General features: G+C 42.4%; 1 protein-coding gene across 1 annotated transcript; it reads left to right on the top strand.

Annotated features, from left to right (window-relative positions):
• The first annotated feature begins 239 nt into the window (after window positions 1–239).
• Ccdc174 (coiled-coil domain containing 174) lies at window positions 240–24,093 on the top strand. Its single transcript, XM_008854935.3, has 11 exons — window positions 240–964; window positions 2,611–2,715; window positions 3,750–3,850; window positions 8,960–9,018; window positions 12,315–12,486; window positions 15,287–15,382; window positions 16,679–16,821; window positions 17,538–17,632; window positions 18,349–18,481; window positions 20,878–21,030; window positions 22,289–24,093. Exons 1-11 carry the CDS (start codon window positions 923–925, stop codon window positions 22,585–22,587), a joined length of 1,398 nt encoding a protein of 465 aa, XP_008853157.1. The 5' UTR covers window positions 240–922; the 3' UTR covers window positions 22,588–24,093.
• Window positions 24,094–24,106: the final 13 nt, after the last annotated feature.

Raw genomic sequence — 24,106 nt, 5'->3', positions numbered from 1 at the left:
GTAAGAAAGCTGAACTCAGCAGTTACCAGGTGGCCATACAATAACAGGGTGGGCTTATACTTTGTGTCAAGGTGACCTAAAATAGCGAGTTACAGAAGCGAAAACAAGCAGCCAGATGTAGAATGTCTGAGATTACCAAGTTCCACTGGTTTGTGATTGAGCTATTTCTTAGAACTCAAGGCTTCTGTCTCTTTTTAAATAGTTTCCACAAGTGAAAAGAGGTTACTGTTAAAATAGCTATTCTGAGCAAGATGGAGTAACTTAGGTTAAGTTGCTAATGTAGTTCATACACCTCTGTGTGCAATGCCCACGGGGACCAGAAGAGGATATAGGCTTCCCTGGTACTGGAGTTATAGACAGTTGTTAGCTGCCAAGTGGGTGCTGGGAACCAAACCCAAGGCCTTTGCAGGAGTATCTAGTGCCCTTAATCGCAGACTCGTCTCTCCAGTCCTGGAATGACAGATTTATTTCCAGGTCTACTAAATCGTTTTTGTTTTTACGTGGGCGATACTTGAGTTTATTTAGCCCTCCCCAAGATGGCACCATTCTTTTCCATCACCCAAGTCTTCCCACTCAAGATGGTGTCCACTGCAGTATAAAGCTATTTTCAGTCCTTCTCAAAATCGCACCAATACACTAGCTCTTACCTTCCTGCCCTCCTCAAGATGATCGTTAATTATTAATTTCCGTTTCCAGGGATACCGCCCCCACCTCCACCGACCTTCTCAAAATGGCGGTACACTAACTATGTACCGCAGACTGACTTTTTCAAGATGGCTCCGAGGTCGTAAGTTTACGTCGTAAAGTCACGCAAATTTAGCGTCGCTAACCGAGACACTTCCGGTTCCGCCGTCGGCTAGCTCCCGAGGCCTGACAGGAATCAGAGAGGCTCCGTCTTGGGACAGGATACGTGGACGCCAAGATGGATCGGAGAAAAAAGCCTCTGGACGTCACGGCCTCCTCGGTGAGTCCGGGTGTGGCTTACAGCTGCGGACGCCTTTACCGGACGAGAACCTCGGCCTGTCTTCCTCCGTAGGCCCGGAACTGTGCCCTCAAGGGGACTCTGAGGGGCCTGGCTGGCTTGGCCGACCCGTTCCTCTCGGCCCCTCCGGATGCGGAGTCCTCCCCGAGCGTCCTCGTGCATGGAGTCCGGGAGCGGCGCCAGTCAGTGCGCCCGGAAGCGTTGCCGCGAGGGGGCTCCGGTGGGATGTAGGGCTTTAGGTCCGAACTTTCTGCCAGCTCTAAGCGTGCACTCTCTCTGAAGCCTCCCGGGTGTTTTAAGGACAGAGGTGCTGTTCATAGTTGCTTTTATAGATGATGACGTTGAAGTCATTTTCCACCGCTTGCATACAGACGTGAAGGGATAGAGCCTATGTCAGTGGGTCTGGTCGACTGCAGAGCTGTGGACTTTCCTGTTACGTAGGAGTAAATTGCGTAGAGTGTTAGGACGCAAAAGGAAAACATCTAAATTGTGTCTCGGGGTTTGAATTCGTTTTCTATTCTAATGCCGAAATTGGTATTAGTTATGTTTGTTTGATTTTAGAACCTATAAACCAAATTATAGTCAACCAATCCAGATAGGTTGAAGTTTTTGGTAATTACACAAATTGCTATCTAGGGGATGGATAATTTTGTGAGCGTTAAACTCAGAAGTAGAATAGAAAAATGTATGACTAGAGAATTAATGCAATTAATAAGACTTTAAAAAGAAGGTTAGTCTTTCATTTGTTTTTAAGAATTTAGAATAGTGAGTCCTAGAATGAAACTCCTTTATATTACTAAAATCCCTGCCACAAGTACCTTTAAATTGATTTCTTCCAAAATAGAAATTGTTGAACTCAGTCATTTTTATGTTTTTGATCAGCCAGTGATATCTGATTACAAATTTCTGTACATAATAACCAGTTTTACCAGGACCTTAAGAAAGGAACTTGCCGGGAGTGGTAGTGCACACCTTTAATCCCAGCACTAGGGAGGCAGAGGCAGGAGGATCTCTATGAGTTCAAGGCCAGCCTGGTCTACACAGTGAGTTCCAGGACAGCTGGGGCTACAGGGAGACCCTGTCTCAAAAAGACCAAAAAATAAAAATAAAAATAAAAATTAAGGAACTTGTCATATCTTATTTTGCCACTGTACAGTGGAGACTCATTCAGTTGAGAGATAGCTGCAAGCACTTTCCCAGCCCAGGAAGTCTCTTCCCTGAGCCCTTTCCCCCCCTATTCTTGAACCCTATGATTCCAATAAACTTACAGCTTCTAAAAGAAACTAAGTCACACTTGAAGCTGTACTTCTGGCATATGCCTCAAGACAGGGTGCTTTGTGAGTTAGTCGAATCTGAACCTGATCCTGTAAGGTTTCACTTGTTTAGTTGGTTGGTTTTCTGTCCTTGGCAGACAAAAGTCTTGAGTGTTGAAAGTTAGAGATTGTGTTTGCAACAGAACTACAAGGAAGTCTAACTCTGTTGAATTTTGTATTGAATTCTGTAAATTATATTTTGTATCTGTCTTCAGGAAGTTGAAATCTTATTTTGAGAATTACAGTAACTTATCCATCTTATCACCTGCCAGAATTGAATAACATATTTTGGTTTACTTACTGGTTTTATTCTAGTTGGTAGATCTTAAGGCTGAGCTCTTCCGAAAACAAGAAGAATTCAAACAAGAAAAACTTCTGAAAGATTCTGGAGCTTTTGGAAAACCAAAGACAATTAATAAGGTAAAAATAAGAACTAATTATCTCCATTGATTCCAAACTCAGGAGAATTACATTATACTTAAGTTTTTGAAAAGTGTCGGTGATATTGGTAAACATAAATGTTAAAGAAAAAAACCCTGACTTGTATTTGAACATTTCCATCGGATGTGTTAAATATTAAAATGCAAATTACTAGGATTATTTAGCACTCTTCTTTAGCATACATTGATAAGTGGATTGTTCAGTCTCATGGAAGGGTATAGAGGTATTCTGTATCCAAACAGCGAAACAGTAAAATACAGAAGTAGACAAAATATGAAGGCCTTGAAGAGTTGGGAATGGTTTTTGAATTTTATAGGTAATGGCATCTACTTTATCTGTGTTTCTGGTTTCTTAGTATGCACATGTTTGTTAGAATATTGATATTTTGTTCAGAAGAAAAATTCTCTATACAATTTGGGACTTTTTTTCAGCTCCAACTTTGCCATTGTAGAGTCTGTTTGTAGGAGATAAATTAGCTGTCAGGATGAATAGTTATCTAATGATTTTTGAGACCCAAGGACCTTCTCTTTCTTTTTGATGCACACAGCTAAGATAGTTTGCTGCGTCATGTGGTGGTTTTGTTTTGTCCTTTTGACTCATTCTTCAGAAACCAAGTATCTGGAGCAAGCAAAATGCAGGCGTTTCAAATCGAGCGGAGAAATACAGAAGTAGACAAAATATGAAGGCCTTGAAGAGTTGGGAATGGTTTTTGAATTTTATAGGTAATGGCATCTACTTTATCTGTGTTTCTGGTTTCTTAGTATGCACATGTTTGTTAGAATATTGATATTTTGTTCAGAAGAAAAATTCTCTATACAATTTGGGACTTTTTTTCAGCTCCAACTTTGCCATTGTAGAGTCTGTTTGTAGGAGATAAATTAGCTGTCAGGATGAATAGTTATCTAATGATTTTTGAGACCCAAGGACCTTCTCTTTCTTTTTGATGCACACAGCTAAGATAGTTTGCTGCGTCATGTGGTGGTTTTGTTTTGTCCTTTTGACTCATTCTTCAGAAACCAAGTATCTGGAGCAAGCAAAATGCAGGCGTTTCAAATCGAGCGGAGAAGGACGCTGAGCAGAAGCTTGAGGAGCAGAAGACTTTAGACAAAGCAAGGTACAGTTAAGCTCTGAAAGCAGGGTACCTTTTAGGCTGCCCAAGCAAAGAAATAGACATTCAAACTTTACTGTTTCTGGTATACAGAGTTGATGTATAACAGCCTTCAAGCCAAGTACTCTGTAAATATAAATACAGTGTCCCTTGAGATTATCTGAGGGATATTGGTTGGTTCTAGGACCCTCCCTTTCCTACAGATACCAAAGACCAAGGAAACTCAAAATAGATAAAATGGGGTAGTCTGTGCAAGCCTTCAGTATATTTTTAAGTCCTCTTTAGAGTTACTTGTTAGGCCTAATATGATGTAATTACCATGTAAGTAGGTGTTATACTGTAGTGTTTAGGGAATAATGCCAAGAAGGAAAATCTGTACCTTTTTTCCCTATAAACAGATACATAGTACCCACTAGCAACAATGTAACATTTTTTTGAATATTTAAAAAATATTTTTTAAAATTTATTTTTATGTGTATGAAGGTTTTGCCTACATTTTGTTAAGTGTACCAATGTCTTGCGGTGCTCCCGGGAACCAGAAGAAGGCATCAGATCCCTGGAACTTGAGTTGGGGACCATTTGTAGCCTCCCTGTAGGTGCCACAATCTGAACCTGGGTTCTCTGTAAGAGCACTGGTTGAGCCATCTCTCCAGCTCCTTGAATATTTTTATTCCCAGTTAGTTGAGTCTCGAGTTGTGGACTCCATACTCTAGGTATTGAGGGCTAGCTGGCCTCTAAAAATACTATAATTTGCATATATTTGTTGTCTCACAAAAAGGCAAAACAGTTTCAGTTTAGAAGATGAAACGATCCTGTTTTGAGCTTTTATCACATGCTAACTATATCAATAATTTTTAAAGTTTTGTCGTTCTGGGGTTAGAACCCATGACTACTGAGCAGCATCCTCAACTATCAACACATTTTTTAAGAAATGTCCCATGCTGGAGAGATGGCTCAGTGGTTAAGAGTGCTGATTGCTCTTGCAGAGGACCCAGGTTTGGTACCCAGCACCCACATGGGAGCTAACAACCATCTGTAACCATCTAGTTCTGGGGGATCTGATGCCTTTTTCTGACCTGTGGGCATTGCATGACATGGGTGCACTTACATACATGGAGGCAATACACTCATACACATTTAAAAAGTCCCATGAGCCAGGAGTGGTGGCACATGCCATTAATCTAGCATTTGGGAGGCAGAGGCATGCAGATCTCTGAGTTGGAGGCTAGTCTGGTCTACATGGTGAGTTCCAGGCCAGGTAGGGCTGCATAGGGAGACCCTGTCTCAAAGCAAAACAAAACAAAGTGTCCCATGGTATGATTATAGGCTAGGTGATGTGACATTAGTATTTAGAGACCCCCCCAACCTTTTCCCCCAAACCAAGAGCGTAGTTAAAAGAAGGGTAAAGGGAACATTTGGTAATTTGTTTTCTAAATTCATCTATTAGCAGGAAGCCACATTTGCTTTCCTCCCCCTTCTCTGCCCACCCCTGTAGAGGAAGACTAAATGTCATGGCACTTTACCTGTGAATAGTTCAGCATGTATCTTGTTAGAACAAGGACATTATTCTATACAATATTCAGTACTATTATGTGTACCATATTTCAGACTTTGCCAATTGTCGCAGCATAGTTACATCTGATAAAACTTTACACAGTGCATTTAGTTCTCAAATCTCTCTAGTCCCCTTTACGCCAGAATTCTTTTGCCCTTGAGGCAGGCACCACCATGCCCACGTTCTTTTGCCTTTTTGTTGTCAGTTACCCTGTTGACATTTTTAAGTATCTAGGCCACTTTTTCTACCATGTCTGCCCTCTGAGTAGGGTTACATTAAAGCTTTTGGTTAAGAGTATGATGTAATTTTTGTGTCCTTTCCAGTGATTTGTATCCAGAGGCTCATAATTATTATTGGTGGTAGTAAGTTTGACCACTTGGTTAGAATAGGTCTTATATAGGTTTTTCCACTGTGAAGGTGCCCTTTCACCTACATGGTTAATAGTAACCTGGGATGGGAAACTTTGAGACTGAGTATCCCACTCACTCACATTTCCATGCATGGTTTGTATGGTTGCTAAGTATTGCCTTTGTTTATTAGCTGGTATTCTTCTGTAGAGAAGAGATAATTTTCCCTATACTTAGAGAATTGCAAGTTGTAACATCTGTCCTGATGGCCATCTGCTTTTGTGCATGAAAAGAATCTGCCGCTTCATTGAACTGGGAAGATGGCTCAGTTGGTAAAGTGCTTGCTGCACAAGCATGAGGACCCTCATGAGTTAGATTCCCAGAACTTTTGTAGAAAGGCCAAGTGTGGTGGTGTGTACTTATAATCCCACTCCTGGGGAGGCAGAGACAGGCAGATCCCTGGAGCTCACTGGCCAGTCTGTCTAACATATTTGGTGAGCTTCAGGACCCTGTCTCAAAAACAAGTAGGTAACTCCTGAAGAATGGCATCTGTAACTGACCCTGACTTCCACATGTACAGACATACACACCTACACACTAACAATAAATTTTTTAAATCCAGTGACTATTTCTTAGACTCTTCCTTGATTATTCCTTTGTAAACTATCCTCCTGTCTGAAGAGCTAATTACACTGTCCCAGCTCCTTATGCTTTCCTACATGTTCTAGTCTCTGTCCATCTCTATTTTGCATTGTTCTCTCCTTTGCTTAGCACTTTCTGGCTCTCTGGCCTCTTCAAACACGATGAGCCCACTGCCCTTAATCTTTCCTTTGCCTGGCTTGCTCTGCTCATGCCACTCCACCCCATCGTCCTGTGGTTGGCTTCTTGCTATACAAGCCTTAGATTACTTGTCACTTCAGAGAAGCTCCCCCTGACTACCATGTCAAAATTAGCATTCCACCCAGTTACTGTATCCTGGTACCTGTTTTGCTTGTTTTTAAACTTTTATTTTGAAGTTTTCATTAAGACACTTAAGAGTCTATGATAATGACACAGCTTGTTCCATAAGACTCCTCCAGAATATAAGAGTTTAGCTTCTTAGATGTCTACATGACTAGCCAGCATGCTGAGCACCTTGTATGCATGGTGGGCCTCCACAGCAGCACCTGCATTTTTCTTCTTTCATAGCACTTCTCACTTTGAAATCCTTTTTTTCACCAATTCATTTGTTGTCTTTTCCCCCCTAGAATAGAAGCTCTGTGAAAGTTGGGGCTTTTTCTTGTTTCTCAGTTTTCTACACCTAAAGCAACTCTCAGCATGCGGGAAATTCCAAGGAGTACTTGTTGTTTGTTTAAAACAACAGAGTAAAGCAGATGACTCAGTTGCTAAAGTGCCTACTATATAAGCTTGAATTTGAGTTTGGATCCCTAGCACCTGTGTAATAGTCAAGGGTGCAGTGACAGGAAGGTGGTGGAGTGAAGACAGGTGAACCCCTGAAGCTTGGCCAGCCACTGTAGACTGATGAATGAGCACAAGGTGTTTTCAAAAAAACAAGCAAGATACCTCACACCAACCTCTGGTCTCCCATGCATAAGTACATATGTGCACATGAACCTGCACACCCAGGTACACACATATATAAGTACATACACCACACACGTAAGTACATACATCACACCCCAAAGAGCCACCTTGCTGGCTTAGATGATTGAAGCTAAGATACTTTGTGTTAACCAGTTAATTTTTGTGACAACTCTTAGAGGAAATAAAAACAGTTTTACTTTACCATCTGTCTGTAGGAACTGAGAGGCAGAAAGGTTAAGTAACTTGTCATAGCCATATGACCCAGGGGCTTTATGGTCTCTCTTCCTGCCATTAGAAATTAAATTTCTCATTATGATTAAGTGAGATCATTCATAAAAGAAGACACAGATGGTCTCTTTGGGACTTCTCTTTTTAAGTAATTAAAGAATTGCTGGCCCTCTTACCCAGACTGTCACTAAAAGATAAATATCACCAGAATTCATGTGAGCAGAGAGGCTGCTTTGTTGAAATGCCAGAGTTGTTTGTCTTTTAGTAGTAAAGTGCCATGAATATATTATTCATGTTCTTTTTGAAGGAGACATTACCATGTTTTTAACAAACTTAGAAGTTGGTCTCTAGGTCCCTGGGAGAAGTGACCAGGATCCTGGTCTAAACAGTGATGCAAATGAGCATGCCTTGAGTCTGATGATACCTTTTAGAGATATTACGTAGAAAAAGATTTTGTTTAGACAATTCTCTTTTTTAAAATATTTTATTTTGTATATGAGTGTATTGCCTGCATGTATGTGAGCGCACCCGTGTCGTGCAATGACACAGAGGTCGAAGAGGGCTTTGGATTCCCCTGGAACTGGAGTTAAGGACAGTTTGTAGCCGCCACGTGGGTGCTGGGAATCAAACCTTGGTCCTCTGCAAGAACAGTCAGTGTTCTTAACCGCTGAGCCATCTCTCCAGCCCCCGACAATTCTCTTTCTTTGGCGTGTAAGTTGTTACATTTAGCAGGTTGTTGGAGCCTTAACTCTGCGTTCATTTACCCATTCATCAGATACTTAGTAAGCAACTGCTATGCTGCAAGTACCCCTGAGGTCCTGGGGCACAGTGCTGCCTAAGAACAGAGGCCATGTTCCTGTTTTCATTGGTAAAATAGATAAGGTGGGTCTGAAGGTCTCTTCAGGAAAGTTGGTCAGTGTGAGCTGTGTCCATCTTTTCATAGCAGGCGTCAGAAAAGATGGCTGTTCTCAGATTTGATAGTGTGGGATCGTGTGGTGGCCTTCTCAGAAAAGACATTTGTAAGACCATTTCTAATGCTTGTGTTAGTCACTTTCTTGTTGCTGTGTTAAGATACCCCATGATCAAGGCAATTCTAGAAGGAAGAGTTTATTTGAGTGTATGGTTCCAGGGATAAGGGTTCATAATGGCCAAGGAGGCAGGTAGGTGGCCAGAAGAGAAAGCTGAGCAATCACAACTTTAAGCAGGCACAGGAAGCAGAGAGCAACTAGAAATCTGGCAAGGCTTAAGAACTCTTAAAGCCTGCCCTAGTCACGTGCTTCCTCCAGCAAGGCCGCACTTCCCAAAGCAGCACCACCAACCAGGTACAGAATGTCCAAATACTTGGAGCCTATGGGGGACATTCTCATTCAAACCATCACACTTGTCTTGTCTTTTTTCTAGGGAAAAATTGGAAGAAAAAGCCAAATTATATGAAAAGATGACTAAAGGAGACTTTCTAGGTAACTATATTTTTTTGTTTAAATGATTGTAAGAAGAGGGAGAAATTTAAAAAGTCAACTCAAAACTTTTATTTTTTTTTTTTGAGATAGGGTCTCCCTGTAGCTCCAGCTGGCCTGGAACTCACTATGTAGACCAGGCTGGCCTTGAACTCACAAAGATCCACCAGCCTCTGCCTCCCAAATGCTTCAGAATTTTACTTGCAATGATTATAGAGAGACAAGAAAATCAGCAGCAATATTCTAATGGTCCAGTGCATGCCAGACAGCTTGTTAGGTGATGGCAGGGAATAAGAGAGTACAGGGGGGCCAGATACTGCTGTCATCAGGTAGAGGACGAAGGCACAGCACAAAGCAAACCGAGGAACACTGTCCCTTCAAGTAATGGTTGTGGTGGTGCACGCCGGTAGTCCCAGCACTTGGGAGGCAGAGGCAGGCGAATCTCTGTGAGTTCAAGGCCAGCCTGGTCTACATAGTGAGTTCCAGGCCAGCTGGGGCTACAGGGAGACCCCGTTTCAAAAAGGCAAAAAGACACACAAAAAAAAGAAATTGTTCCTCAGTTTGCTTGGTGTTGTGCCCTCTTCTTCTTTAACTTTATGTTTTGCAGAATTTATGTGTGGAATATGTGCAGGTGCCCCTGGAGTTCAGCAGATGTCTAATCCCCTGGGGCTGGCATTATAGATGGTTGTGAGCCACCCGATATGGGTGCTGAGAACTAACTTAGGTCCTCTGGAAGAGCGGTGTGTGATCTTGAGCCATCTCTCCAGCCCCATTTAATTATATTTTTGTTTTTAAATTTTTTATTTATTTTAGTGTGTGTGGGTGCATGTGCGCATGTGCATGCTATGGCAGGTCAGAGGACAACTTCATGTGTTGGTCCTTACCTGCCACCCCATTTGAGACAGGGTCTGATTGTTGTTTGATGCTGCACACACCTGGTTAGCGGACCAGCAAGCTTCTAGGATTCTGTTCTGCCTCCCATTTCCCCCCAAGGGGTACAGGGATTGCAGATGTGCAGATTTGAACTCGGGTCTTCATGTTTGTGTGGTACACGCTCACTGAACTATTGCTTGATTTTATTTTTTCAGTCTTATATTTACCCAGTTTTGATTTTGAATTTTTCTTTTTTTTCATTCCTTACTGTTTTCTCCTCCATAATATTCTCTACTCCCCTCCTTTGTTTATTTAACCTTGCTTCTCTATTTCTCCCTCCCTGTCTCTTTCCTTTATCTCATTCACTTCTACTAAATAATTTTCAACTTTATAGCATATTTTGTAGTACATTTTGTGCTTACAATTGGTTTAAAACATTAATAATAATAAAATTTTCTTTCCTCATACCCCCAGAAATAGAAACCCAAATTCATAGTTGGACAACAGTAAGAGCTTTTGGGGGACATTGCACATGCTGTGGCAGGAGGCAGGGAAAGCAGATATGAAAACAAGAGGAAAGGGCTCTGATGTGGGGAGCTGGAGAAAACCTTGGGGTGCAGGGAGCATCGAAAGAGCAGATCAGCAGAGTACCAGGGCTAGAGCTCAGTAGTTCCAGCTCACCTTGCCTTGCCTAATTGGAACTGAGCCCAGGGGTAGCAAGTGAGACTTCGGGTCACTGTAATCTTCTTCCCAGACAACATGACTCTTCCCCTGCATGACAGGGAGTCTGGTGTAGAAAGCTCAGGCAGCCACAAAGTTGGGAACTGTGGGAGGCTGTGCTGCCCTCCAGAAGAGGAATGGGGTGGTTGTCACCAGGATGCCTCGCTAGCCTGCATCTGCACCTGGCTCTTGGAGGACATGCCTCTTCCTCATTACAGATAGTGTGCCACATTAAAAGCTTTTCCCACCTTTGATTCAAACTTACTGTTGCGGATAGCCTCAGTTGTCAACTTGACACACTGGGGAAGAGGGAACCTCAGTTGAGGCATTGCTTTCATTGGATTGGCCTGTGGCCATGTCTCTGCAGCATTTTCTTAATTGCTGATCTGAGAGGGCTCAGTCCATTGTGGGTGGTACCACCATGTGGTCTTCGGTTGTATTAAGAAAGCAGGCTGACTGCAGGCCAGGGAAGCAATGTAAGTAGCTACCTCCATGGTCTCTGCTTCAGTTCCTGAGTTCCTGCCTTGGCTTCCCTTGATAATGAGCTGTAAGCCAGATAAACCCTTTCCTCCCCAAGTTTGTTTTGGTCAGAATGTTTTATCGCAGCAATGGAGAAGCAAATTAGAACAGTTGTTAATATGGCAACCTGGAGGCTAGAAAAAGACTCAGTAGTTAAGAGCACTTGTTGCTCTTATAGAGGACTAGGGTTTGGTTCTTAGCACCTGTGTCAGGAGGCTCACCACGACTTTTAACTCCAGCTCCAGGAAATCCAGTGCCCTCTTCTGGCCCCCACAGGCACCCACACTTACATGCACCCTCCCCCCAATTAAAATTTAAAAACAAAACTGAGAAACCCATTCCAAAGGATTGTGGTTGGATTTTGTAAAAGGCAATAGGCTCCCCTCCTGATAATGTATATTGTGTCTGGGTGGTTCAGTTTTGGAAATTCTCTAATGTCTCCACTGTAAACGGGGATAATACCACCACTTGGTGATAGGGAGCCCACTGTCTTTCAGTGCAGCTTAGTTTTTAGAGAAGTCTCAAATCCAGCATTGTAGAATGTCATGTAGTATGTGAATAGAGGAGCTGTTCTGGGTTAAAGCCATGAATTTCTATCTGATGGTCCTGTGTTTTAGCTCCCCACATTATCATAAACCCTGAGGGCAGGCAGTATCTTGAATGTGTCTCCTCTGCAGAGCTTGACTCCAGGACTTGCCTGAAAACCATGTCCATGGTGAAAAGAACTTCTTTTACTTGTGTTTTCAAGCATTTTCTCCACCACAGACTGTCAGGGTTAGGTAATATAACTCGAATGTTTAAAAAGCCATGCTACAATGAAGTGAGAAAGTCCACTGTTGTGACTGGAACAAGGGCCAATTTGCTTCTCTTGGATGCCATTAGCTGTGCTTGCTTGAAATTAAATATCTGTGTTGTCTTAAAATGTCATTTGTATTTCTCACGCAGTGTGTTGATGATACAGCAGAGAAGTTGAGGCTTTGTAGAGCTTTGTGGCCCATGTTTTGGATGGCCTACTAAGCTTCCTGTGAGGTGCCTGGTGGCTTTGTCTTTGTAAATTGTCCAGGGGGTGGCATCAGTTACTGAGCTGCCAGGAAAGCCACCAAGTAATGGATATAGCCATTTCTTAATACCAGCTCTGGTTTTCTCCTTTGATGGCAGGAATCTGTAAATTGATTTTTATGCCCTAGATGAGGAAGTAGAAGACATGTACCTTGTGGATTTCACACAGAAGATCATAGACAAGCGCAAAGAAATGGAGGTGCTTGGTGCCAGGAGAGAGTCCCAAAATGCAGAAGAGAAAGATGATGAAGAGCTTTCTGAAAAAGACATACCTCCTCCCCAAGACCCCAGCGAGGAATGGTAGGTTGTGTTTGGGCTTAGAGCAGAGTGACATCCTCAGACTTGCGTTTGAGAATGATTTTGCTTGATGGCTAACACACCATTTTTCCTTATTCTGCCTGGGTTTTCTGTCTTCCAAGGCCCCCCCAAGTTGGGGTGGATTAGTATAGCAGTTATATAGAAATGGGAACTAGCCAGGCATGGTGATGCACACCTTTAATCCCAGCACTCGGGAGGCAGAGGCAGGCGGATTTCTTTGAGTTCAAGGCCAGCCTGGTCTACATGGTGAGTTCTAGGACAGCTGGGGCTACAGGTAGACCCTGTCTCAAAAAGACCAAAAAAAGAAAAAAACAAAAGAAATGGGAAATAGACACTCCAATGAAGAGGAAATGTCAGTAACTGCAAATTAGGACCAAATACTTGCTGTGTGCCTAGGGTGGTGCCGGGCCCAAGGATACTTAGGCATGTTATCAGGGCCCTTGGTCACAGGTTTAGGCAGAAGCTTTCTCCTTAACTACTGTGCTTCTAGTTCACCATGTCCTGGTTCAGATGTCAGGGAGAGTCTTCTGGTAAGTGGTTCCTTCTGAGAGCAGCAGAAAGAAGCTGGTGAAGTGGGCACAGCAAGCTATACTCAGGCTGCATTTTCTGGCAGTGAGGTGTCTACTCCAGTACTGCCTTCTTCCTGTATGACTTTGATCGAGTCTCTAACCTCTCTGGGGTTTGCTTCTATGTAACATAGAGGTTGCAGTGCTTCATTCCCATGACCATTTGCCCTTCAGCTCCCTCCCAGAAGTGTTACCACAAAACTCAATGAGAGAGCAGATATTTTGTAAAGTTTAATTATTGAAATCTTCTTGAGTTTAACCAGTGTGTATGTGAAGTAAACATTCCATTACAGTGATTTTGATGTCATTCAGGCTCTTGTTCAGCAGAGCTTGTGTTGCTTAATGATACACTGATGTTCTGACCATGTCCAGCTGACCATGCCCTCTTGCCTTCTCTCAAGTTCTATGTCCTTGTTCTGGGAGTATTTCTTAGAGGCTGTTCAGACTGTCTGTGGCATTTCCTTGGCTTTTGCTAGCTTCTGTGGACAGGCATTTATGAGTAAAGAAAGCAATCCCTGCTACTGTGGATGTCAAAAAACCTGCGTCTTATACTACCAAAGGTGTCCACTGTGGTCCATGTTTTCTTACCTTCTAAATAACTTTAAAGTTAGAGACCATTGTGGCATAGGAATATGGCTGCATGCCACATGGGACCAAAAAGAAAGCAACCCTTGTCTGTGCCTTTCTTCATTTCTAGTCTGCTTGCTTCCTCATCTGAACTCAGCACGCGTTTCAGTTTTGGGGTCTTAGTTTTTACTTGTAGTTGACCCACTCTAGCCCTTATTGTCACCAAAAGAAGTAAGCTTTTGGTTGTCTTTATATTCTACCTAAATCGTGTATCCCCTATGCACCTCTTCCCCTTCCCCAGAGCTCAGTGTAGATGGAGGGACTCAGCCCTCCGTGGATTGTGCGATTTCTCTAGGTTCCTGTTGGTTAGAATTGCTCTGTAAGCATTTACTGATGAATTACAGTCATTGCTGACTACTGTCTTCCCTTTGCTGGCTGTATGTTTTTGGAGACTTGTTCCAGAACAGAATAGCTGTGATTGCTTTTCAAGACAGAAATCTCATCTCCTTTGAAAGGTCTTAGCGTCTTTAAATTTATTTATTTATTTTTGCTTATTAATGCCTATATAATTATAAGCAATTTGCCAGCGATTTGAAGAGTTTGGAGGGCAATTGAAGGTGTCCCATGCCACCATATGGTACAGTTAAGGCACACTGCAAGCAGTTCTGATGCTTTTTTTTTTTTTTTAAATTAAGCTCCAGAATTATGACTGCTTGTAAAATCCTTAAATTCCAGGTGGTGGGAAATCTTTCTGAAAAAATACTGTAAATAATTACATATACCATCTGGCATATACCACTGTTTTGCTCAGTTGGAGGTTTTATTTCTTGTGACAGTCAGCTGTAGGACCATAGTAATGGATTCCCAGCATTCCATTTTTAAATCGCGGGCTAGCAAGGGAAATCAGCATGGCTTAAGGGATGAGATTGCAGACAACAACAAAGATACATAGATGCTGGGTCTGCTCTGGAATGGTTCAGCTAGCTCACTGCCTAGTGCGTGCCTGGCCCTTACTACACCCTGATACAGGCTGTGGGAGATTTCTTGCCTCTAACTACAAAAGAGAAAATTTTGTTTCATCATAAGACAAATGAAATGTTTTCATTTGCCTATGCTTCCTGTTGGTGAGTGGAATGCCTCCTCTCCACTGTGGGCAAAGAAGGAGAAAGGTGTGCTGTCTGTCTTCCTCTTCAGTAAAATGGGTTAGAAGATACCGTGATTTACATTTAGAAACGTCTAGCTCGCCAGGAAGAATTATATCAATTAAAAGTATGACAAGAGTAGAAAGTGAGGCCTGAGCACACTTCGAAGAGGTGAGAAAGAAGAATCTGGAGTACCAAGTCCAGTGGTCAAAATGCTGAAAAAACATTAGAGCTGTCTCCACGAGATTAAAGTGAGTTCTTTCATGCCCAGCAGTTTATGTATTGGTAATTTGTCTTTGAAATCAGAAACATAATCAATTACTTCCTACAGTTTCCCAAACTGAGACTTACTAGAGGGCTCTATAACCTTTTTGGGTGTTGACTGCTAACCTTAAGAGCATTTTCTCTGTAGTAATGATCCTTGGTAGCAAGGCCTTTGATGAGATTGCCAGCTCCCTGACGTAGGGCTCTTCATGTGTATACAGTCTTCATAACTCTCACTTTCAGGGTGGACTACGTGGACTCTTTAGGCCGATCCCGGCGCTGCATGAGAAAGGATTTGCCAGATCTGTTGGAGATGGATAAAAACCTTCAGGGGAGACTGTAAGTGTTTGATATGCAGACATTGACCTAGATCTGAAATGCAGCCACAGGGATTGTCTTGTGGAAGAGGCTGCTTAATGATTATTTGTTGCTCTAGTATGATCTTTTTTAATGTATAAGAATGTTTACTGAAGCCTTTTTTTCAGTGATTAACATGTCTGTAAACACATAACCTTCTACACCAAGAGAACAACCCAAATGATTGATTATCCTTCATTTACTGATCCCCCCCCCCCTCAAACCCATTCTTGCCTTGGGAACCAGTCTCACTTAATTGCCTAGCCTTGCCCTTGAACTTCTAGGGTCAGCTGATTCTCCTGATTCAGCTTCCCAGGCAGGCAGGCCCTGTTCTGATCATCTATATTGTACGGGTCCTGAAAAGATGAATATATTCTGTTTACTTGGAAGGATGTCTACTGTGGAGTTACAAATGTAGAATGAGCCCAGGCCTAGCTAACAAGCCAGCCTTTGGAACAAAGGGGTTTGAGAGTGTGCACTTGCTTTTATTCACTTTTTCTTTATATGACTTCACATTTTGAATAAAGACTTTTTAAGTACATTTTTAGTGGGACTGAAGAGATAACTTGCTAAAACATCTTAGTAAATAAAATTCCCTGTAGGCAACCTTTGTGTGAAAGGTAGAGAAGCTCCACCCTGTCTGAGTCTAGGTTTAGGTATCCTGTGGTGGGTAGACCTGGAGTCTGCACACAGAAGATACAGTAGAAACCTTGGCCACCTGCTAGGACAGGAGGCACTTACCATGTTAAGTAACTTCCATGTCCATGGACCAAAGGCCATCTAGAAAAGGCCCATGGTTTATCCTCCTTGTCTTGGCCACCTACAGCATGGCAACCCAGGAGCAGGCTAGAAAGGAAAGTGACTTGTCTTGAATACTAAGGCGAGGTCTCATCATGTTCACTTAGTAAGGCTGGTGCTTCATGTAGAAATGATTAAAACAGGGCCAGCAAGATGGCTCAATAGGTTAAGTACTTGCCACCAAGCCTGATGGCCTGAGTTCAAACCCTGAAACCCAGATAATGTAAGGAGAGAACCATCTTCTGAAAGTTGTCCTCTGATGGTATACACGTACATACAAACACACAAATAAATGCCTGTTTTAGGAACTATCAAAACAGTCGTATTGACTTTTCAGTGGTATTTTGAATCAGAAACCTCTGTAGGGCACTGTGATATTTCCTTGGCCGTGGTCCAAATCACCACACCTAGGATTGCTGTCCCATAGTGCTTACCTGAAGACAGTTTTTTGGTTTTTTTTTTTTCCTATTCCTGTATTAGTTTTGTTAGTCCTGCTAATGAAAAAACGTTATTATCTGAAGACATGAGGAAAGAACTTCAGCGCCAGCAATGGGAAGAGGAGGAAAGGGAGGCCCTGAGAAGGCCAATGGGGCCCATCCACTACGAGGACATTCGAGAAAATGGTATCGTTTTCTTTCTTTAAAACTTTGAACTGGGATTAAAAGTGTGGTGGCGCACGTCTTTAATCCCAGCACTCCCAAGCCTTTGTGCATAAACTGAGCCACACCCTTACTCCCTCAGCTACACTTACTTTCAAAACCTTTTTCCTTTTTTTTAAACTGAGTAAAAGAATCAGTGGGTAGGGCTGGGCGTGGTGGCCCCCGCCTTTAAGCACCCAAAGAGGCAGAGGCAGGTGGATCTCTGGGAGTTCAAGGTCAGCCTGGTCTACATAGTGAGTTCCAGGACAGCTGGGACTACAAGGAGACCCTGTCTCAAAAAGACCAAAAAAAACAAAAAACAAAAAAAACTTTGAACTAATGGCAAGCTTAGAGCCAAGTGTTGATATAGCAGGAACTCTGACATGGAAATCAGACTGAGCTTAAAAAGTGGAAGTGTCCCCTTTGTTCACTTCACAGCCCGAAATACTCATGTGGGGACATCTTCCTAACAGAGGCCTGCTAGCCCAAGAGTTCATTCCCAGAGAGAAATAGAGATGGCAGGGCTAGACAATAATGTATCTTATTATATTTATCACTTAGTAAATAAGCACAGTAGCTTAACTTTTAAAAAAATTATGTAAATGTCATTGTGTTTCTTTTGACATGTAAGGAAATTTGGCCCGAGTGTGGTTTATTGATTAGAGAAATCTAATCTTTTTAATAATTTTGGCTTCTTTTAGAGGCCCGGCAACTTGGTGTTGGCTATTTTGCCTTTGCCCGAGACAAAGAGCTGAGAAACAAGCAAATGAAAACCCTAGAGATGCTGCGTGAGCAGGTAGGGGTTAGAGTCGGTGTTAGGGGTTGAGTTGGCTTCAGAACTGTAGTAAATGAAATCAAAATTGATATTCACAATGCCATGGTGGGTTGTGTAAAGTAATTGCCAGATTTTGTGGTGTTTCAAGGCTCTAAGATTATGTTTGGGAAGTAACCTGTGCTTTGTTTTTTTCTGTTTTTGTTTTTGTTTTTTTAATTTGTTGTTTGTGTCTGTAATGTATATGTGGGGGCACGTATTCCATGGCCTGTGGAGGTCAGAGGACAGCATTGTGGAGTTGAGTCTCTCCTTCCGTCTTTCTGTTGATTCTGGAGATTGAATGTGGGTTGTCAGGCTTGCATTATTCGGTGACAAGCTCTTTTACTCACTGAGATGTCTCACCAGCCCTGCTCTTTTAAATCTAGTTCCAAACATGGTACTTTTGGGGTGAGAAAATAGAAAGTTGTTTAAGGGATTAAGGAGTAGACGAGAACTGGATAGTTTTTTTCCATGTAAAGGCTCCAAAGATATGCTGTGAGCTCTGACTAACCTTTCTAAGGCAGCCAAGGGCTGGCTATATGCCATATAGTGTGTCATTTTCAAGGGCTCAGGGAGAGCTGCTTAGAGGTGTCTTGGAAATCAATTATCCCTTTTTTTAGAAGAAAATTATTTCATCTTTTTAGGCAGAAATATGAATTTGGCTTCAAGCAAATAATTTTCTAACTTTCTATTCTGTTCAGACAACAGATCAGAGAATAAAACGAGAAAGCATAAAGGAAAAGCGAAAGGCTGTGTTAGAAGCAAGACTTGCCAAGCTGCGACAAAAAAAGATGAAAAAATCAAAGGAAGATGGGACAGAAGAAGAAAACAGAGGTATATCATGGCTTGGATTTCTGAACTTCAAAGGGGAAATTTTTAGTTCTATTGATGTGACACTAACAGGGTCAGTGGTATGGGAATTAGCCATTTAATTTTATCTTTAAGCAAGCAGTGTACTTTTGAGGTACTGCCAGGAGCAGATTTTGTTAATTAGTTTTATATTTCTGTTTTCTTATTTATTATTCTATGTGGTGTGTGAATATGGGCATGTGTGCCCTGGCACAAGTGTAGAGGTCAAAGGACAACTTTGGGGAGTTGGTTTTTAATTCTATTGTGAGATCCTGGGATCAGACTTAGACCAAGACCACTGAGCTTGCAAGGCAAGTGCTTTTATCTTAGCCATCTTGCTTCCAGGAACAGTTTTTACAACCAGAGTGTTTCAGATTGACACTCACATGTTTTTAGGCAACAGACAAGGATGCTAACAAATAATACACTGGGCTGCTGCTTATAATAGCAACTTAATAACTGAGACTTAGAGAAAAGTAAAAAATAAATCTGTGCACATATGTGAGATGTAAATACATTAAATTTAATATTTAAAATATATATTAAAACATAGACATTATGTATTTGGGGGACACCATGTGATGTTTTGATGCATCTAGTCTTTTCACATCTTTTTTCTTTTTATGTGTATGAGTGTATTGCCTTCATGTATGTGAGTGCACCCGTGTTGTGCAATGCTGCAGAGGTTAGAAGAGGGCTTCGGATTCCCCTGGGACTGGAGTTAAGGACAGTTCGTAGCCCCCATGTGGGTGCTGGGAATCAAATCCAGGTCCTCTGCAAGAGCAGTCAATGCTCTCAACTGCTGAGCCATCTCTCTAGCCCCCATCTTTCTACATCTTTAAGCCTCTCCATTATGTAATGTAAATCAGGGTAAAGATCTGCTTCAAAAATTTATCATCTTAATGGTTAAAAATATTCAAAATCCTTTTCTCTAGCCTTTTAAACTTCAGCTTTTTTGCTTATAGTTTTGTTGTTTGTTTTGATTATAATATACTCTTAAAAATTTAATCACAGAGCTGGGTAGTAAGATAAAGTTAGAGATAGGACTTCAGACCAAAGATCTGAGCTGTAGAAATTGATGTTGGAGCACATTTTCCCTGGGAAGCACTGTTAAAGCCTGTGGTCAGACAAGCTTACTGAGTGAGTTACAGAATAGAAGTCAAGCTTCCATAACTAAGCCTGCCTCTTCACCAAAAGACTCTGAGATGCAAGCCTATTTGTTTACTATAGCACAGAGAAGTGTGTAGCCAGGCCATCCAGGTTCCTCCTCTCTTGCTGTTGCTGTGGGCTCTCCAAAGTGCTGCTCTCTTCATGCTCTAGGGCTTGTACCTCAGCACCTGTTCCTGACCCAGTGCAAGGCCAGCCCAGGGGAAGTGGGGGTGGGGGGTGGGGGGGGCAGACACCAGCTTTTTCCTTGAGAATGTTAGTGGGAAGTTGCTGTCTGTGTCTTTATATCCCGGGCCATGCCAGCAGAGGAAGCTGGGAAATGGGCTCTCCAATGAAGTGAGACAGACTAGGGAGTGTTCTACAAGCAACAAGGGAAAAGATGTGTGAGTGTTCCTATCCCTACAAAGTCCGCCCCTCCTTTCCCAACTCTAGCGTTGAAAAAAGAAAGTTTAGGAATTTTGAAAGTATGTGTTTAGTTTCATATAAATGTGTCTATCATATGTTGAGTTCTGCACCGTATCTATTTTTGTGCTGTCTCCTGAACATCTAGAAGATGAGGAATGTCACTTCAATGTTTTTTTAATGTCGGTGTTTTTTAAAAATCCATTTTCTTTAAGATTTAAAAAATATGGCCCAAACTGAATGGCCTGTAGCTGGTTAAACCTCTCCAGCACCCAGACTCTGCTGCTACTTTGCTTGGGTAATTTTGGGAATTGATCCCTCAATTGTTCCTTGGGAAAGCAGGGATTACAGGGATTGAATCTCTCCAACCTGGGTTTTGAAGCTTCTCAACACTTTCTACATATTCAGCTGAGTTTTCCCCATTGATAAAATGGAAAGAAAAGAGTATTTTAAGATTTGGGTGATCTATTGTATACAAAGCACTTTAGGGCTGACAAGATGGCTCAGATGGTAAAGGCTCTTGCTACTGGAGGGTGCAAGCCTGATGATCTGAGTTCAACCCCCGGAATCCATGTAAAGGTGAAGCTGACTGCACAAAGTTGTCCTCTGACCTTTCTATAGGCACTGTGACACATACAAGCCCCCACATATGATGCCTCCCAACCCCCCATAAATAAATAAATAAATAGTACTTAACTGCCTCACTGTCTAAGATGTGCTAGGTACGCCATTAATATTGCTAATTACATTTACCTCAGGATTAGTATTTAAAAATTTTATAGTAATGAGGTTTTGTGTCCTTACAAAAATAGATGGAGATGTTATTGGGCCTTTGCCACCAGAACCAAAAGCTGTGCCAACTCCGCCTCCTGCTGCCCAGAACAGCAAGGTAGAAGTTATCATCCAGGAGAGAAGGGACACCAAGCCTGGAGTGCCACACGTCCGAGAGTGGGACCGAGGAAAAGGTAGGGAGCGAGGAGGCTCTGAGGTGTGAAACCTGTCCAGTGAGTGGCCCTTGCAAAGGCTGGTCTTCATTTTTGTTTTAAATTACAGTGTGATTCTGGAGCGGTGTTTATTTTTATTGTTTATTTTGTATGGTGCAGAGACGAAAGCAGGGCCTTGAACATGCTAGGCAGGAGCTCCACCACTGAACTGCACCTTCAGCCCCACTGAGTCTTTAGTGGTCCTTAGAGGCTTAATTAAGGACTAATCTCCAGATCCTTGAACTTGTTTCTTCTTCATACTGGACACTAGCTGTTTGTAAACAGGGAAGTGGGAAAATGTGTGTGATCACAAAAGACCAGGACCTACAAAGGCATCCTGTCCAAAGAATGATTTTTTTAAAAAAAAAACACTTAGGGAAGTTTACATTTGTGATTTTACAGCTTAGTGTGCCACTTTTCAAGGAACTGCTTTTAAAGTGTTCTGAGACACTGTTTAGTCCTTTGTTGAAAGTACCTGTGCTTCCGTTGTGTGTGCACGTCTTCCTGTAATTTTTTTCAGCATGGTACATGCCACAAGAGATCATTTCAGTAGCTCCTGCTGTTCAAGCTAATAAGATCCAAAGCTAAAGCCAGAAAAATGCAAGAACCATTGTTAGGAATAGACATGAAACACCTAATTAGATTTCCTTGAACGGGTCCCTTTTGTGTCCTCCAAAACTCAGCAAAGGACAAATTGGGTTTTGGTGTAAAACATCTACCAGATCAAGGAAGGAAAATGATCTGACTGCTTCATATCTCAATATTTCTCTCTGAAATGTAATTTGAGTTTTTTTTTTTTTTTTTTTTGGCAGTGTCTCCAGAGCTTGCCTATCAGTCTAGTCACAGAGCCTTCCTCTAATCTTTGCACATCTTCAAAAAGCCACTCCATTTTCTTGGCTTGTTTTTCTGGTTTGATTTATTGGTTGGTGGTTTTGTTTCTGTTTTTGGGTTTTTTGTTTGTTTTTCTGAGACAGGGTCTCTCTGTAGCCCCAGCTGGCCTGGAACTCACTATATAGAACCAGCTGGCCTCCATCTCACAGAGATCCACCTGCCTGTCCCCTGAGTGCTGGAATTAAAGGTGTATGCCACCACACTGGGCTTGTCTTGGTTTGTTGTTGCTGTCGTTGTTCTTAGAGAGTTCGTGGTGACTTTCAAGATATGTATATAAAATTATAAAATAGCTAAAATAAATCTGATAAATTCATTCATAGTTTCTAATACCCTTTCTTATTTTCACTAGAATTTTCCTTTGGATACTGGTCAAAGAAGCAGTCAGAACTCCGAGCTGAGCGAGATCCTGAGTTTGCCCCACCATCGGATTACTTTGTGGGTCAAAAGAGAGCCGGTCCTTTGGGTAGCCAGCCATGGAACAGACTGGAATCTGCACCCAGCAACCCAGGGCATTGCTCTGACCAGAGCCAGGAACCTAGCTCTCCATATAAGCCATCTACTACTGCCTCTGAAATCCCATCACAAGCCCCCACAGTAACTTTCCAAAGTCTGGATGATATGATATCATATTATAAACAAGTCACATGACCTTGAAAAGCATTCTGACTTGAATTTGTGTCATCAAAGGTGGGGAAAGGACTGAGTTGTACCTTTGTCCTCCTGTTCTTTCCCTGGACTGCTTGGGCTTGAGGCCAGATTAGTCAGCAGAGGACGGAATGGTACAATGGGAATTCTTTGACTACTTTACTGTTTAGCTGTTCATTTCTTTTTTCTTTTTTTTTTTATTTTTTGGTCTTTTTCTGAGACGGGGTCTGTTGGTCTAGAACTCGCTTAGACCACGCTGGGCTCAAACTTACAGAGATCGCCTGCCTCTGCCTCCTGAGTGCTGGGATGACAGGTGTGCTTCGCCATTCCAGGCAGCTGTTCATTTCTTACTGCTTGGGGTAGAGGGAATTTATCTGCTTCATTCCATGCTGGCCCAGTTGTAATTTATTGGAGTTTTCAGTTGTGAGAACTGTGAAATATGCTGCTAAGGAGCTTGTAACCCTGCTTCACACACTCCATGACTTAAAGGCTCCATTCCATTCCTTTTGAAAACACTATCATGCAGGTGTCCACTCCACGGATTAAGCTTCCAGGTCAGTTGATGGAGTAAGATCCGGAGTTTGTACCTGTCTAACGGCCAAATGAGAGACTATTATAGGAGGCAAAGTAGGAAAGAAGTTGGTGAAATATTAAACAGTCACACTTGAAATCCTAAGAGCAGGGAAGAGCACCTTCACAACCATAAGAGTAGAAGTTGAATTGTTTAATTGTCATACTAGCTTGTTATCTAAACCCCTGTACACTCCGTCACCTGCTAAGTTGAGCTAAATAACAGTTGTTCCTGGAGGCTGCTAGTCCTGGCCAGAAGCCAGTGCCCCTTAGCTGTATCTCTGAGAACTTTTCATCTTGTCCTACCCTCCTGCCCCAGTGCCCCCTGTGGTTCCCTCTGCTTGAGGCTCCGTACTCTAGAGCCTAAGTAGATTAGACTTGAGTGTGTCAGATGGGCTGGGATCCAAAGGACATCACTGGATAGGGACCTCCCTGTCTCCTGCCTTTTTAGAGAATTCCTCCTACAACTGCAGACAAGTAGTCAGGAGTTGGCTACCAGAACCTCAGGAAGAGTGGGTCCCTTTAAGAACTCAGGGACTCTCCAGAGGCCTGAAAGAATGGGAGAGAGGAGGAAGGGAAGACAACTTACCTCTTTTGGGTCTCTTTGATAGCCCTGCCTCTGCTCCACAGCACTGCAGTGTGAGCTGAAGTGTCCCATTCTCACTATATATGACCCACTGGAGTGTGGAGAGGGTCAACCCCTGGCTCAAGGTCATGTGGCATCTAAGTGACAGAGCAGGATTTAAACACAACTTCTAACCTCTGAACTCATGCTTTTCCCAGCACCTTCTGCTCCCTGTCTTGTGACCCCAGTATTAAAGTTTAGATAAGATCCAATTCTTAGAAAGTTACTTCTGAACTCCAAAGCAAGGGCAAAATTGCCAGACCTAATTGTTAAGTCTAGGCAAATACCTCTTAATAAATACACATTGAAACTCACCTACCTCCACTG

The sequence above is a fragment of the Nannospalax galili genome, unplaced genomic scaffold, assembly GCF_000622305.1.
Source record: "Nannospalax galili isolate Female #2095 unplaced genomic scaffold, S.galili_v1.0 scaffold406, whole genome shotgun sequence".
Taxonomy (NCBI): Eukaryota; Metazoa; Chordata; class Mammalia; order Rodentia; family Spalacidae; genus Nannospalax; species Nannospalax galili.
The sequence above is the reverse complement of the archived record's forward strand: the minus strand, read 5'-3'. Positions and strand labels throughout refer to the sequence as shown.

Coding starts and splice junctions, on each gene's coding strand:
- Ccdc174 (XM_008854935.3), top strand. CDS start 923: ATGGATCGGAGAAAAAAGCCTCTGGACGTCACGGCCTCCTCG. Junction 965..2,610: donor TGGACGTCACGGCCTCCTCG/GTGAGTCCGGGT, acceptor GTTTTATTCTAG/TTGGTAGATCTTAAGGCTGA. Junction 16,822..17,537: donor CGAGGACATTCGAGAAAATG/GTATCGTTTTCT, acceptor GGCTTCTTTTAG/AGGCCCGGCAACTTGGTGTT.